The following is a 15,079-nucleotide window of genomic DNA, read 5'->3' on the forward strand; positions in this document are numbered from 1 at the left end:
TCTGTTATTTCGCTGTAATAGATAATTATATATAATGATAAGGAAAATATCCTGAAGTTTTCCTTTTAATGATAATATCTGCTACATTCATGACTGTGTTTTGCTACTCAAAAAGCTTTATTGTTGACTTTTGTTTACTGTAAAATAACTTAGTCTACACAACTCCCTATAATAATTATCATTTTTCTTGTTAATTATTTTTTGGAACTTTTCCATATTAGCTGCAAACATGCTACTCTTACTATTAAATATTAACTGCAGGTATTGGCCTGCCAAAATATAGTGTATTAAAAGCACCTCCGAATTGTGTCAACCTTTTTCTTTTAAAGTCTGTATTTGTTCCTAACTGTTGAAAGTCCACAAGATCCAGCAGGATAGAATTTGTCAAGTCGTTTCCTTTCTAGGCTTATTAAGTCCATTTTGTATACATTCATTTGGCATGGTGTTAACACAACTTCTAAGAATCTGACATTTCTTTGGTGCAAGTCCAGATTTTTCTCTTCACAGACTGAAGCAGGGCACCAACAAATCCTGGTTATCAAAGTCATAGTATAAAATTTGTCCAAGCTATTGACTTATATGCCTTGATTCTCAACATCTTATCAAACCAGCAAATAATAGCAACAAACTGGGTATTTTTAAGCTATAGCAAGGGAGTTGGTAGCTATAAACCTAATGTTGTTATTGGAGGGCTTTGCAGAGTTCTTGGTCAAATGTTATTTGATACATTCAAACCAAAATGGAATGTTTGAACAGCTATTACTTTCTAGGCGTGTGCACTAAAAAATTGAAAATTTTGGATTCCTTGAGACAAAGTCAATTTTTCTGCCCTGCCATCTGATTGGCTAATCCGTGCGTCTAAAAATAGCCTGATCCTAGGAAACGCCGTGACACCTATATAGTACCAGAATATAGGGAAGTTGATTGCCCCTACTCATGAGCCCCTGCCCCTACTTATAAGTCCCTGTAGCCTCCATCTTTATATTTAAAGTATTCTAAAATACTTTTATAATTTTAAAAAAAAATTAGCTTAGAAATCAAGTCACTCACAATAATCAATCACACTAATAGTCAATATCGTTTTTTTAAGAAGAACCCTGCCAAAATATATGTGTCAACTTTGCTGAATACCTAATTCCAAAGACATGCGTTTTAAAATGTACTTCTACTCAAGTTAGGTTTCTACGGGTTCTCTGGTAGATGAAATAGCTATAGTAGTACGGGCTACCTGTTGGCCAACGACCAAATAGCCTGGGTCGATCCCACCATGCAGTGCGTCTCAGCATCCTGTATACCGCGAATCCAAGATGGCGTTCTATTGCTCAAGTAAGTAAATTGGGATCCTTTTGGCTCTGATAATCCAGATTCCTTTTTAAACTATAGCGGCAACTTCTTAAATCAACCTAGAAGCCTGCTAGATCTGTGACATTGAAATATTTCCTGTGCAAATTGTTAAGAAAAGTTGACACGCTTGTTCAAATGTCACTCGCCCTACGACATGTGGTCCCTTCACACAAACTTTCCTGGCGGAATTTTGGTTATTTGATTTAATTACATAATGTTAAAGCAAATTGTATCCTAGAGGTAAAACTTATTGAAGTAATTTGCATCCTCGTTATGTTGAAGTGAACCGACACGCTTTCCGATATGATTTGTGTGAGGATTGCTTAGCGTTTTACACAAAATTTTACAGAACTTGTTTTGCTCCCTACAACATACATATTATATATGTGTTAAGTTTATTTTGTGTACGATCACAAAAAAATGCAGTGGAACCAGCTTACAGATACATAAACATTAGATGCAAAGAAAGATTATCCATGCCTACTATAAGCAAGCAATCTTATTTCACCAAATAATTCACAAGAATCCTAGCAAAGGCTAGAAGCAACTAGGTAAACTCACATAGGGACTGGGATTCAAGCCTGGGACCCAGCAAGCAACAGCCTGCACACAGATGTACTTAGATTTTCATCATGGTATTTGTTGTTCATTGTTTGTAGTCAGCCACGAGGTTCCAGAACACCCTTGCATCTCTCCCCTGTCTGGGAATGTCTTTGAGAGACGTCTCATTGAAAAATACATTGCTGAGAATGGAACGGACCCAGTGAATGGGGAGCCGATGTCAGAAGACCAGCTGATTGATGTTAAAGGTAATCTTTAAAAGAAAAGTGGTCCAGCATTGGAAAACATCTTGTGAATTGTTGGGATTCTAAAAGTGGAAAGAAATTGCAATCCACCATGGAAGTAATGTATGAAAAAAAAATCAATTACAGATTAATCCTTCATTTTTTCTTTTTAGTAAACACTCTAGTCAAGCCCAGACCCCCCTCTGCTACAAGTATCCCAGCTATTTTGAAAGCCCTACAAGATGAATGGGTAAGCATTAATTATTAACAAAAAGTCTTCTATTTATTTAGTAAAAATGGGTGTACAGTACATTGCTATGTACACCTGAACTTCAAGTGGAACAAGAAAATACTTTTCCACAATTGTGTTTAAATACCATTACTTATTATATTATTGTAAGCCAGAGTCCATGGCAGTTTTACATTTTACATTTCTCAATAAGGAAATGAAGTTTGCTGTTATGGTTCACATGCTAACCACCTCTGTTGAAATAAACAACGATTATGTTATACAGTTAAGGTTTTGATGATTTGAAGTTGTTATGAGCCGGTACTCTCGTTATATACCTGAATAAATGATGACTGTTAGAGTTTATATTCTGACTATATAAAATTTCCTTGGTGCTTAGAAAATTAATTCAGCTTTGTTATATTAATTCAGGCTTGTTATATTTTAGGATGCTTGTATGTTGCACAGCTTTTCCCTGCGACAGCAGCTACAAACTGCTAGACAAGGTCAGTTGAAATATTTTAACTCTTATTGATCTGTTTTGCTTCCTACTACAGTATATCATTATTCTGATTGTGATTATTCTATTCTCTTTAGAGCTATCTCATGCACTGTATCAGCATGATGCCGCCTGCCGTGTGATTGCACGTCTTACCAAAGAGGTCACTGCTGCTCGTGAAGGTGAAAAATTTGAAAATTAAACTACCAGAACTTACAGTATGAATGCAAGTTGATTATAAAAAGAGAGAATTGGGATGTTGAGAAAAACAAACTTTTTGTTTAAGCACTCCATCTAAACTACTGTAATTGTAATCTATTCGCAGCTCTTGCAACATTGAAGCCTCAGGCTGGAATTGTCCCAACACCTGCCCTAGTTGCTGCCCCTGTTGCACTCTCTGTACTGGTGAGTGCTAAATTTAGCAGCTAAATTAAACATTTATATGCAATAATGATTTAAAATTTAGTCGGAAATGTGCACCTGGAAAAACATGACAAACTTTCATCCCTGGAAGTGTTGCATTGAAAACCATTGTTTTAATAGTTCCCAGTAATCCACTTACAATTGTTAGGTTATTTAATATATATATAGTTTAGTGTAGCTCAGCATTTCAAGTAAAGTTACCAACCATACAAAAAAAAAAGACTTTTCAAGTTTGGAATGCAGACTGATTTGTTTAAATTACAGGGTTTTTTTTGTCATACTACATGTTTCATTTCCATTTATGCAGGACCATTAAGAGTATTAGTTTTAATAATTGCTTTTTATTGTTTGTTACTGTACAGGCCGATGAGAGCATGGAAGTCCAAGTAAGTATAATCCATGTGTCTTGTAGCAAACAGCTCCTCTATGCTTCCTGGACAGCATGTTTCCCTCAATGTACATAAAAAATGTATGTTGTGTGTAAAAAGATTGCTCTGGTAATATAATCAACCCTATTCATCTTTTACAGGCTGGCGAGGAAGGCGGAATGACAGAAGAAGTGCTTCAAAAGGTATATGTAATTAATTATTGCAGACACATACAAATTTCTCCTTGTTTTATATTTGTTACTACATCAAAGGTTTTGTGTGTTGTTTTGTGTGTTTCTTTTCCAGTTACAAGAAAAAGCTACACTTCTCACTGCTGAACGTAAAAAGGTACGTCTACTGCTGATGTCACTTATTTGAGTGTGTGCATTCCTTTATCACCTGAATTATTGTTTTACTATCTCAGAGAGGCAAGAAAGTCCCAGAGGATCTCACACCAGCGGATGAGATTAGAAACTTCACTCAGATTGCCAGCCATCCTGTAAGTACAAACTTAATCTTTGTCAGTATCAGAGAGTTGTTTAAGAGACACTCTGGTCAAAAGAAGCACACAAATTGTTAATTGGTTATTTGGAATGACTTCAACTATTTACGTATGAGCCTTCTGAATTTAAATTATAACCGTATAACACTGTTTAGTATTACAAGGCCCCTCTTGTTTCAAGATGTCAATGCTTCTGTATTATTTGATCTTTCTCATGCCTCACTGGAAACAGTGATCTTTCCGATATCTTAGAGAATGAATGGCATCCTATTTGCAGGGTCTTCACAGTGCCAGCACACCTGGCATCCTGGCTCTTGACTTGCAGCTTGCAGACACCTCCAAAGTCCTTACAGGTTTGGTGCTTTTCATAACGGTGTGTGCACATCCAAATGTATATCAAATCAAGGCTGTAAATATTTGAAAAGCCATCATAACAATACAAATGGTGGATCAAGTATAAAAGTTCCAAATATGATCCCTCAAGACATGGAAAATTCCAATCTAAAAGTGTATCCCTAGAGCAAGTTGAAAGGGGCAATGTGAGATTCTACAGGATATGTGTGGCCAAATTATTTAAATGCTGCACTCGCAAGGTTGTGAAACTGCCAATTGAACTATCTGCAATGTAGAAAATAACAGCATACTGTATGTGTCTATGAAAAGGGGATATATTATTGTTTATAACTCTTTGGTATCTTTCAGGTGGTTTGGATAAAAATGCAATTGTCTTTAACAAAGATACAGAACAGGTATTATGGACTACAATACTATCACTATCTTGATTTGTTTATCAGGAGAAGCATATTTAAAAAGGCCAATCTTGCCACCACCACTTTAAAATTCCACTTATTCTGTGTCACTAAAGAATTTATTGCAATTCTGCTAATTCAAGCCAGTAACTGACACATTTTCAATTAAATAATGTTTTTCAAGTACCTTATTACACTTAATTTTTGCGACACTTTAATTTAGCGAATTTCGCGATTTTGAAAAATTCGCGAAAATAAAGTGACACGAGTTAAGTGTCGCAAAAATTAGGATGCACGAAAATTAAGTGAGTACACAAGAAGCCTTTGAAGAAATATTGGCTGTTTGATAAGCTTTATGGAAACACATTGTCTGCTTAGTCATCTAATGTACATATAGTACAGTAAGGGGTTGAGTTGGACTTGTATTTATAGATTGTTATGAAACTTAATTTAGCCCGTGCATCTTTTTGTTACAAATTGTTCCAGTTTTGATGATTACAGCAAATTTTAATTCCATACGCTTTGCTTGATTTTATTTTTTCAAAATCGTGAAATTGCGAAAATAAAGTGATCTGGTTTTTTTACGAAAATAGGAAAATCGCGAAACTAAAGTGTCACAAAATATCGCCATCTCAAAATTGCGAAATTTGACTAAATGTAATAAGGTATCAGAATTGTTTTATTTAAAGTAGAACATTGTATTTTCAAAGGAAGCAATAGCGAAGGAGTGGCTGGTCAACACTCCTAAACATGTCAAGCTTTTCTAACATATGGCTTTGATATTGTGTTAGGTCATTGCTACCCTCAAAGGTCACACCAAGAAAATTACAAACGTCATTTACCATCCAACTGAGGTAAGACAGCAAAGGTGTAGTTTATAACTGCACTAAACAGTTTTAAAAAACATATTTATTTTTCAGCATGTAGTGAAACGCATCTCACAAATTAAAGAAAGAATTCGTTAGAACTTGGGCTTGCCATATCAAAAAGCTGTGCTTTTAGATACAGATATTATGAAGAAGTTATATCAATACTGTATGAACCGCTGCGAAATTCATTTTCATAAATGTTGAGAAATTGTTTGGGAATGTTTATAATTATTTCGAAATTAATCAAACAAAATAGTACTTTTAAAATCCCGGCTTTCAATTGTGCAATTTCCAGGTTTGAGTAAAAATGCAGCCTGTTCTGCACCCTAAGTACTATCATTAACCCATGGATGTAAAATGTTCGAACTTAAGTATTGCTTTCATCTGAAAGACCATAGGCCATTTATAAACCTAGACAATTATTCCGCATGGTTTTGACAGTTTTTTGAGAAATAACACTTAACTCACTCTTTAACGGTGCAAGTGCCCATTTTAACCCTCTTGTTACAGGTTTCATGGTGGCAACATAAAGTGATTACTCAATATTTGTCATAGGAAGTTGTCTTAAGAACCTTATTCTCATGGGATATAATTTTGTGCTTCTCAGGAACTGGGTATCACAGCATCCGCCGATAGCACCATCAGAGTGTGGTCCATTACCAAAGGCTCTTGTGAACACATCCTTAAGGTACAACATCACCGTTAGCTAGCATTTGTAAGGACATGTTATAATAAGGATCCTTATTATTTTTAGGCTCACGACCAAGCAGTCACAGGGCTCAGTCTTCATGCAACAGGTGAGATTTAGGGGTATTTGGTGTCTCAGAGAGTGTTATCAGAGAGTGTTATAACATGTAGGGTTACTGTGCTTAATCTTTGCCCATGATTCTCATCATTCTATGCTTTATGATTTCAGGGGATTACCTGCTTAGTTGTTCAGCAGATCAGGTAAGTTGCAGACACATCTAAGTAGTTTGGTTGCATATTTCTATATATACAATACAATACACCAAAAACTGGTGTTAGACTCTGCCAAATTAAAGTCTATAATAAGACTTCTTTAGGGCAGACGTGAATACCAGTTTTTGGTGTACAGTGGTACAGTACATACATATAAAACAATCAATGTGTAGATAACACCGAAATGAAGAATCTAATACAGGGCTATGTAATCAATCTGAGGACTAGTATTGTGTGTTTCTTCACAGCACTGGGCTTTCTCTGATATCCGTACTGGCCGAGTCCTCACCAAATGCATATCTGACCCTGCTGTCAATCAAGGTTAGGCAACACCCCCTTAAAAATCATGTGATTTGGCAATATGTAGTTATCTTCAACAATTACCCATGCAGCTAAGTGCACGCTCCATCTGCACTATTGTAGAAAAAGGGCCAGGTAGCCACTGCGTTAAATTGTTGTACTGCAAAGTAAAAGTAAAAGTCACTTTTTATTGGGTGTCTGAAATCAGAATTTTAAAATAATATATATATATTTTTTAATGGCTTAAATTAATTTAGGCAGATTCATAGGCAGATTTGAGAATCATTCCAATTAACAGGCATTGTCTTCAGTACCTATACATCTATGATGCCCCCTCCAGATCAACCCTAAATCAATGATGTTTTCTACGTTTTCTACCTCTAGGATTGACATGTGCCCAGTTCCATCCTGATGGTCTTATCTTTGGTACTGGGACATCAGACAGGTATAGAACAAAGAAGATATATATCATAAGAATAAAATCAGCAGTTAAAGTATGATTTTATATGCTTCAGTATTATCAAGATCTGGGACTTAAAGGAAAGAACCAATGTGGCTAAGTTCCCTGGTCACTCCGGCCCAATCTCGGACATCACTTTCTCTGAAAACGGGTAAGTTGTATTGATTGTTATACTCCCTTACTCTGTGGGTGGCATCCAGGTTCTAAGACTGCATGTTTTTTTTATTCAGATACTACTTAGCAACTTCAGCTGATGATTCTGTGGTCAAATTGTGGGATTTGAGGAAATTGAAGAATTTCAAAACCATCAATTTGGCTGACAGATTTGAGGTGAGACCACAGCACAAAAAGAAAACAATCTCACATTTTGCTGCTATTGCCTGTCAACTGTTCATTTGTCTGCCAACTTCCTGCCTACCCCCCCCCCTCCACCCCACCCCTTATCTATAATATTCTGTGTGATCAGTACAAAGAGGTCCCTTTAAAACTCTTTGGTGCATTTCCATGCCTCCTCATGTATGGATGGCATTGAGTATTTCTGTGTCATATTTCAGGTGAAGGCCCTCAGCTTTGACCAGAGTGGAACATACTTAGCAGTCGCAGGAACTGAGATACAGTGAGTTTAGCTTTATGGGGTTCTGGCAGTCATTGTTCCATCCTCCAGTTATTGCAGAAGGGCTTTTGTGGTTTGTAAATAAATAATTGAGTCATTTTTCCCCTGCAGAATTTATTTAGTAAAACAGTGGGAGTTGCTGAATAGTTTTTCAGGTAAGCGAAAAATTATCTTCCACTCCTTTTCTTTTACACACCCCCGGTTACGATTTGTGGGTTTAGTTAGTTGGCTCTCGCCTTTGCCCTAGTGTTTTTTCATTGTTCTCCGGGTTTCCTCCTTCAACGAAAAGCAACAATACAATCTAAACCATGTTCCGTGGTCAGACATGAGTTCTATTGCCATAACAACCTGACCATAATCCAGTATTCCAGTTGCAACGATTAGCTTCCCAAGTTTGTATTTATGTTTTTACTTTCTACTATTTTTTTACTTCTTGCATCAAACAGAGCACAGCGGACTTGTCACCGGGGTGAAGTTCGGAAGACACGCAGCCACCGTTGTGTCGTCGGGCATGGATCGCCACCTCAAGTTCTACTCTCGGTAGTCACTCGGAGCAACATCGGCTGGAGCCGAGGGATATTCCTGATGTTTCCGGAGCTTGAGTATTCCTGTCTTAAAAGCAGTGCAGGCTGAAACCAATGGAATCTGCCAACGTTGTATTCGACGGATAGCATATCAAAGAAATAGTTAGCCTTTCACATTGTACAGTCATAAGGACTTTCCTCGTTTTTATTCCTGCCTTGTAAATTATGTCGCTAACGTTTTCTGGATGGGATCTACAGTAGCAAATATACGAACTTGGTACCGAGCTTGCCGCATGCATCTTGACGTGTAAAACCCATTGTAATACCATCTAATATGAGCATATTCTCGCCACTATCGCCATACCCAATTGCTGTGAGCTAGGCCATCGGCTATCATGTACCATCTGTTTATTCTGCTATGTTGTTTTTACCTTGTACTGGTTACACTGTAGTTCTAGAGATACCTTCCATTCGGCCTTGAAAAAGTGTTTGTAATTCTGTATTTTTCAAAATAAAAGGAGCTTTCTACATTACCAAGAAGTATAAAAGCCTATTTATTATTTACACTATAGGGAAGAAAGCAGGCGGGGTTATGGGGTACGAAAAAAGGGCGAAAACTATCTAAAACTAGGACGTCGTGAAAGTGGTATAGATAATTGTTTTTACAATAGAAAAGGGCTTTTTTTTCTCAAGGCTAAATATTGACATTCTCCGCCCCTTGGAAAGTTAAAACACCATAAAAATAAACAGGAACACAAAAAAGGACGTTCAAAGGCAGGAATATAATCACCAAAAAACTGAATTAGTGTGGGCGAGACCCTCCTCGCTTACAAAAAATACTGTGGAAGAAATTAGTGCAAATCAGAAAGGTTAACCCATTGACTGGCTATTTTTGAGCTGAATTTACAAAAAAAAAAAACAGACTGAAAACAGATACCTCCCCCCTATTCTGAGTTTTATACAGCCCGTCAAAGTCTAACACAGCTGCACCTAGTCAGCGGTATCCAAGATTTCCTACAGTGCTTTGCGGTCCCCACTTTTAATCCCTCGTCGTTGTGCTGAAGCCAGCACAAGTTGATGGTTGCTTGTATTTTTCATCAAAAATACAGCTATGAGCATATTAGGATAGTGTCTCAGGACATCATGAAGTCTTTTGGGGCATAATTGAGTGCTTTGCTTATGGATATTTGCAAGCTAAGGTGGATTCATGATGATTTTTTCTTGTTTGGCTTTGCCTGGATGAGAAAAAAAATTTTCTAATGAATCACCACAGCTCTCCTAAATGCTGTCTTTTCTGAAACCAAATTGATTCCAAAATTGTTTATACTGCTATTCTGGGTCTGTATGACCTGGATTTGACCTGTATGACCTGATTTGTTTGGCTTTGGGGTGAAAAGACTTATAAAAAACCATCTGACTTTGGGGAGAGGAGTGTTGACTGGCCCTCCCCTCGTGAATTTTTCCCTGGATCTCCCAGAATGCTTTTCAATCTGTAAAGGCATCTTCGTGGTTTTACAAGCCTTCAAGGAGTGGACATTGTGTTTTGAGGCCATGGGTTTTGAGGCCTGGAGGATCAGAATAAAGGTATCTATTTGTGTCTTGAGCTGTGTTTGCTGACCTCTCTCCCTTGTGTTGTATTTTTATCGTTTTATTGAGAGGGGTGATTCTGCTTTTCTTTCCTTGTTCGATTTGAAATTTGTCGAAGAACCTGTGCTATTATTTGGCTTAAGAGTAGTTGCCAACACCTTGGTTGGATGCATATCTTCAAGACCATTTATCCCTTAGACTGATGCCTGAGTATCTTCATCTTGTTGTGTTTAGTTTGCATTTATGAATTTTTTGGGTTGTGGGTACTTCCCAAAGCCGGTACAGGCCGGTTGAGGGATCAATGTGTTCACCAACACACCCTAAAAAATTATGCTTGCCTCACTGCCTGAGAACAGTGCCTTTTTCGCAAGCTTAGGTGCATACAACAGTGTAAGCAAATTCTGCTTGATAGACAAACAAGCCTCCATTTAGTTATGGCTGATCAGTGTCAACCCACTTTTGATATTTTTCCTGTATATTCACCGTCAAAGTAATCTTATCAAAAAACCTTGCCTGAATCTGATTTTTTCTTGGGGATTTTTTTCTAAAAAAAGCTATGCATATCATCCCTAACAATGAGTCCAGTCGTACAATTAAAAAAATTCTATTTTCTAGGTTAAAGATATTCACTTGCTAGAAATGGCATATATGTGATCCAGTCCACTGGTATATCTCACAGCATAAGTCTAAAAAGGCCTAGTTATTTTGATTAAAATCTAGGGGTGGTGGATTTTAAAAAGTCACTTCACTTTTGTCTAAACATAAATAGTTTGTTGCTATAGCAACAGCTGCACATTAGATTACCCGCTGACCACCTGTGCTTGCAGTCTTAGTAGCGCCAAGCGTCCATGTTGAACAGAACTGGTCTACAAAAAAAATTACTTCTTTTACGATTGTTTCATATAAAAGCTCTCGACTGCAACATTACCTGGGCAGGCAAATAACTAGAGTATCTACCTGAATCAATTGTTTTATATAACTCTCAAAATTTATTACGTTATCACACGATAATATGAGCAAGAAATCTTCGGCAAGTTCCGGCGAGGAAGGTCGCTCAAAGAAGAAAGGTGGTGGATTTCTTGCAAGACAAGCGAAGGCTAAAAAGACAATTTCCGAAGAGGAATTATTATCTAAAGATAGCATACGACCAGAGGATGTAAAGAGACTGGCTAGATCAACTGAAAGTAAGTCCATTCAAAAGCGAATTCCTTGTTAGCTAAGCATACCCCATGCCCTATCGCTCTCGCTATGTGTTTATATAAAAAAGTATAACTGTTTTCATTCAAGAATTCACGACCCGCCTACCATCTTATTGTATTTTTAATGTTTCTTTTCAGATTATTTGTGTGAGCCCACTGCCAACGTATACAACATCGATTTTACGAGGTTTAAGATCAGAGATATGGAAACAGGCGCTACATTATTCGAAATCGCAAAACCGGACAACATCGACGAAGAAATTACTGACAACGACGAAGATCCGAACGCTGGCAGATACGTTCGCTACAAATTCACCCCAGAATTCCTCAAACTTAAAACCGTAGGAGCCACGTAAGTATGCGTTAGTGTTTTGAAGTTTTCACCAGATCTAATCTCGCATGTACCATTGTAGCGAATCGGGGAAAAGTTATAACTAGTAATCGGATGAGACGGAACGATTCCGACAGGACTTATTCAGACATACGCATTTAATGATGTTTAATGTCTTAGTTTGTATTTTAACGGAAATTCCCTAATGGTTTTATAGTCGCTGTTTGTGTTTTTATTGCTGACAAATCCTGTGTTCGATTTTTAGGGTCGAGTTCACAGTTGGCGACAAACCTGTCACGAATTTCCGAATGGTTGAACGGCATTACTACCACGAAAAACTCCTGAAAAGCTTTGATTTTGAGTTTGGATTCTGTATTCCAAACAGTAAAAACACATGCGAGCACATCTACGAATTTCCAACATTAACGCCGGACGAGAGTAAGTGTTATAAATATCAGCGCATAAGAGATGTATTTAGTGCACACTACTAAACGACACTTCATATTCCCAAATTTGTGGCTCTCAATGGGGTATTCTTAAATTAAAACCAAAATGATCTAAACAGAGCTTTGTTTTAATCGATTTGTTGTTAACTATTTTTGTAAGTTCTATTTTTACTTTTTATGAGCCGGCAAAATTGCATAAATAATCACATTTCTTTCCTCCATTATTATTTTTATTTGCCATTGCTTCCCTTGCTTTAATTATAATTATGAGTCCAGCAAAAGGTGTTAATTTTAAATTCTGTTGAGCAAAATTCATAGCAACACTATTTCCACAACATTATATTTGTAGTCTTTTGTGACTCATTTTTGCCTTGCATCTTTGCAAATACTGAATTGACTTATTGTTGATGTCACCTCGTAAAATCTTATCTATATCTATATCTCCATCACCCAAAATAAAATAAAAAACAGAGCTAAAAATAAGCCCCCTCTTCTATGCAATCAAAGAAATAAGTCTTGGGGGCTTATTAAAGCTGTTGCAGTTTAAAAGTCCATATCCATCAAAACTTTATTAAATATAGTAGAAGTTTGATCATTCAAACTCAGTTTACCTGCTCCACTCAAACACAAACTGCCTCTTTACTCAATAGCAATTTTGATTCTTATGGGGGGGGGGGCTCTCAAGAAAAGTTGATGGGGCTGAGCATCATAATTTTTAGGGTATAACACTTCATAACACTTCAGCCAACTAATATCCCATAGGAGATTTTCAGGTTCTGCTATCTGTTTGTATGAAATTCAAGCTACTGCTAGGGGATGTTTAACAGTTTTTCTTATTCTACTAAAAATCCTTCGACCACACCCATTTGCTATCTCTTTGGGGTAAGAATTGTTGTTGACCACACCCTTAGGGTTTAAATTGATATTGCTGGCAATCACCCCTGTCTGTTTAACAGAGCCCCCCCCTCCCCCACCAAGGATAATTAGGTGACTTATTTAGCATGAGCAGAGTAATTTTATATGACAACTTTTTTGTGCATAAATCCCAATATGAATATAATAGCCTCTACTTTTCATTGGAACTCATACATGCAAGGTTAAGCACTGTGACTTACCCCTGCACAATGTTTTATTTCTAAATAAGAACAGTTTGAATTTTAAAGTGACAACTAAATTGGTCATTAAACTTTGCTTCATCAATTTGTTAAAACAAAATCCCTGTAAGGCATTTTAACTTTGTTCCTCTTCTTTTGCAGTGCAAGAAATGATTGAACATCCATTTGAAACCAAATCTGATAGTTTCTACTTTGTGGACAACAAACTTATAATGCATAACAAAGCTGATTATGCATACAATGGATAGCTTCTGCAGCATCAGAGACCTCCCTTGTCATCATAAATATGTTGGTTAGCACGTCATGAATTATACTAATACTGCTTCTTGTCACATTTGTTGCTGAGTCCAATGTGAAGATAGAATACAGTTATATAGTTCTATGTAATTCAATATTTGGGAATAATAGATGCTGCTGTACATAAATGATATGTATTGTAATGTAACATCTATAGTTTTTACTTTGACGTCTGGTTTCTAGGTGTTAGTAAGCATATGTGCTGTATGTTATTCTCTGATTTGGTACATTATTTGTATTATAGTTTTCTATTCAGCTAATTTGTAGTATTCAGTATGTTAATGCATTTACAATCTATGTAATAATTACATTTTTTATTGCTTCCCTGAACAAAATACAATTTTGTTGAAGTAAGAATTGAATAATTGAATTCTGTTGTTTGATTCCTGAAGAAATCAAAATGAGCTTGGAATTTCCAGTTCCAAGCATGGTGTTGGACTCTTTGGGAATCAATCATTATTCAAATGATTAGGCCCCAAACAATTAAGTTTAGAAAGACCACTGGGATCCTATTGTCATTAGAAAAAATAACACACCTATGGTGTACGATCATTCAGTGCTGTTTCCAAAGAAATCAAAACAGAAAACGTATTTTTAATATATTTCATTTCTTTCCATTCCCATACATTCACGTTTACCAAGTGTTATAAAGGGCAAAATCGGTAATTGTTTCAATATCTACAACAATATGTATAATATGATCATACACCCTTTTCGTTCAGCAATCACTATGATATTTCGTCAACCTATATTCTGTACTTATTTTGAAATTATCTCGTTATTATTTTAATGTTTTTCTTCTAGCTCACGATCTCTTATTCTGCTTTATTTTTAGACGGCACTATCAATAGTGGGTCAAGAATATTTCAGAGGGTGGTCATTTTTTGGAAACAATACTAAATTTCTTCAAGCCCTTAATTAATTATCTGCTTTGAATGGGTTATATTGGACCAACAGAACCCATCCCTGTTTCCGCCACCGACTAACAAAAAAAAAAAATGAACGGAAACAGATTCAGATTTAATAACTTTTTTTTCGAGGCATTTGCTGTCGACTTTTGATATAAACCCCTCTCCAAAAAGGATAAAGCTTTCATGTAGAGCCCTATGGCCATATTCTGGCGTAACTCATTCAGGCTCATCTTGCTTATCTTTTTGTAAATAAAAATCATAGAACCTAAAGGCTTGTCAGTGTTATGTCTTCTCGTTGCCAGGGAAGCAGACACCTCTAGCTGCTCACAGAAAGCTCGTACCACGTCTACTTTCGCAGGCCAGTGTTTTCGTTATAGCCCCCGGCCTTCCCCTACAGGGTGATCATTTTTCTCAAAGACCCCCATTTCTGGAATTCACTTCGAACCATGGCCGGGATTATCTCTCGCACTCCGAACCCTGCCCGAGGTACTGGGGCATTAGGAACCTTAAACATCGACGACGGCAAAAAAAAATTGATTCAGAATTCAATAGCAGCACGCGAAAATGC

The 15,079-nt window shown here is 36.8% G+C and overlaps 2 protein-coding genes across 2 annotated transcripts; both read left to right on the forward strand.

Annotated features, from left to right (window-relative positions):
* The first annotated feature begins 1,182 nt into the window (after window positions 1–1,182).
* On the forward strand, window positions 1,183–9,158 carry LOC5519569 (pre-mRNA-processing factor 19). Its single transcript, XM_001639417.3, has 23 exons — window positions 1,183–1,326; window positions 2,004–2,153; window positions 2,303–2,379; window positions 2,807–2,864; window positions 2,956–3,039; window positions 3,183–3,262; window positions 3,643–3,666; window positions 3,810–3,851; window positions 3,955–3,996; window positions 4,073–4,147; window positions 4,428–4,503; window positions 4,853–4,899; window positions 5,691–5,753; window positions 6,376–6,456; window positions 6,523–6,565; window positions 6,685–6,716; window positions 6,977–7,049; window positions 7,413–7,473; window positions 7,544–7,639; window positions 7,719–7,818; window positions 8,043–8,104; window positions 8,213–8,256; window positions 8,548–9,158. The coding sequence occupies exons 1-23, from the start codon at window positions 1,308–1,310 to the stop codon at window positions 8,643–8,645; spliced, it is 1,527 nt and encodes a 508-aa protein (XP_001639467.1). The 5' UTR covers window positions 1,183–1,307; the 3' UTR covers window positions 8,646–9,158.
* A 1,870-nt stretch (window positions 9,159–11,028) lies between these two features.
* LOC5519579 (protein unc-119 homolog B) lies at window positions 11,029–14,781 on the forward strand. Its single transcript, XM_001639418.3, has 4 exons — window positions 11,029–11,396; window positions 11,550–11,763; window positions 12,008–12,180; window positions 13,445–14,781. Exons 1-4 carry the CDS (start codon window positions 11,225–11,227, stop codon window positions 13,549–13,551), a joined length of 666 nt encoding a protein of 221 aa, XP_001639468.1. The 5' UTR covers window positions 11,029–11,224; the 3' UTR covers window positions 13,552–14,781.
* Window positions 14,782–15,079: the final 298 nt, after the last annotated feature.

This window comes from Nematostella vectensis, chromosome 4, assembly GCF_932526225.1.
Source record: "Nematostella vectensis chromosome 4, jaNemVect1.1, whole genome shotgun sequence".
Lineage (NCBI taxonomy): Eukaryota > Metazoa > Cnidaria > Anthozoa > Actiniaria > Edwardsiidae > Nematostella > Nematostella vectensis.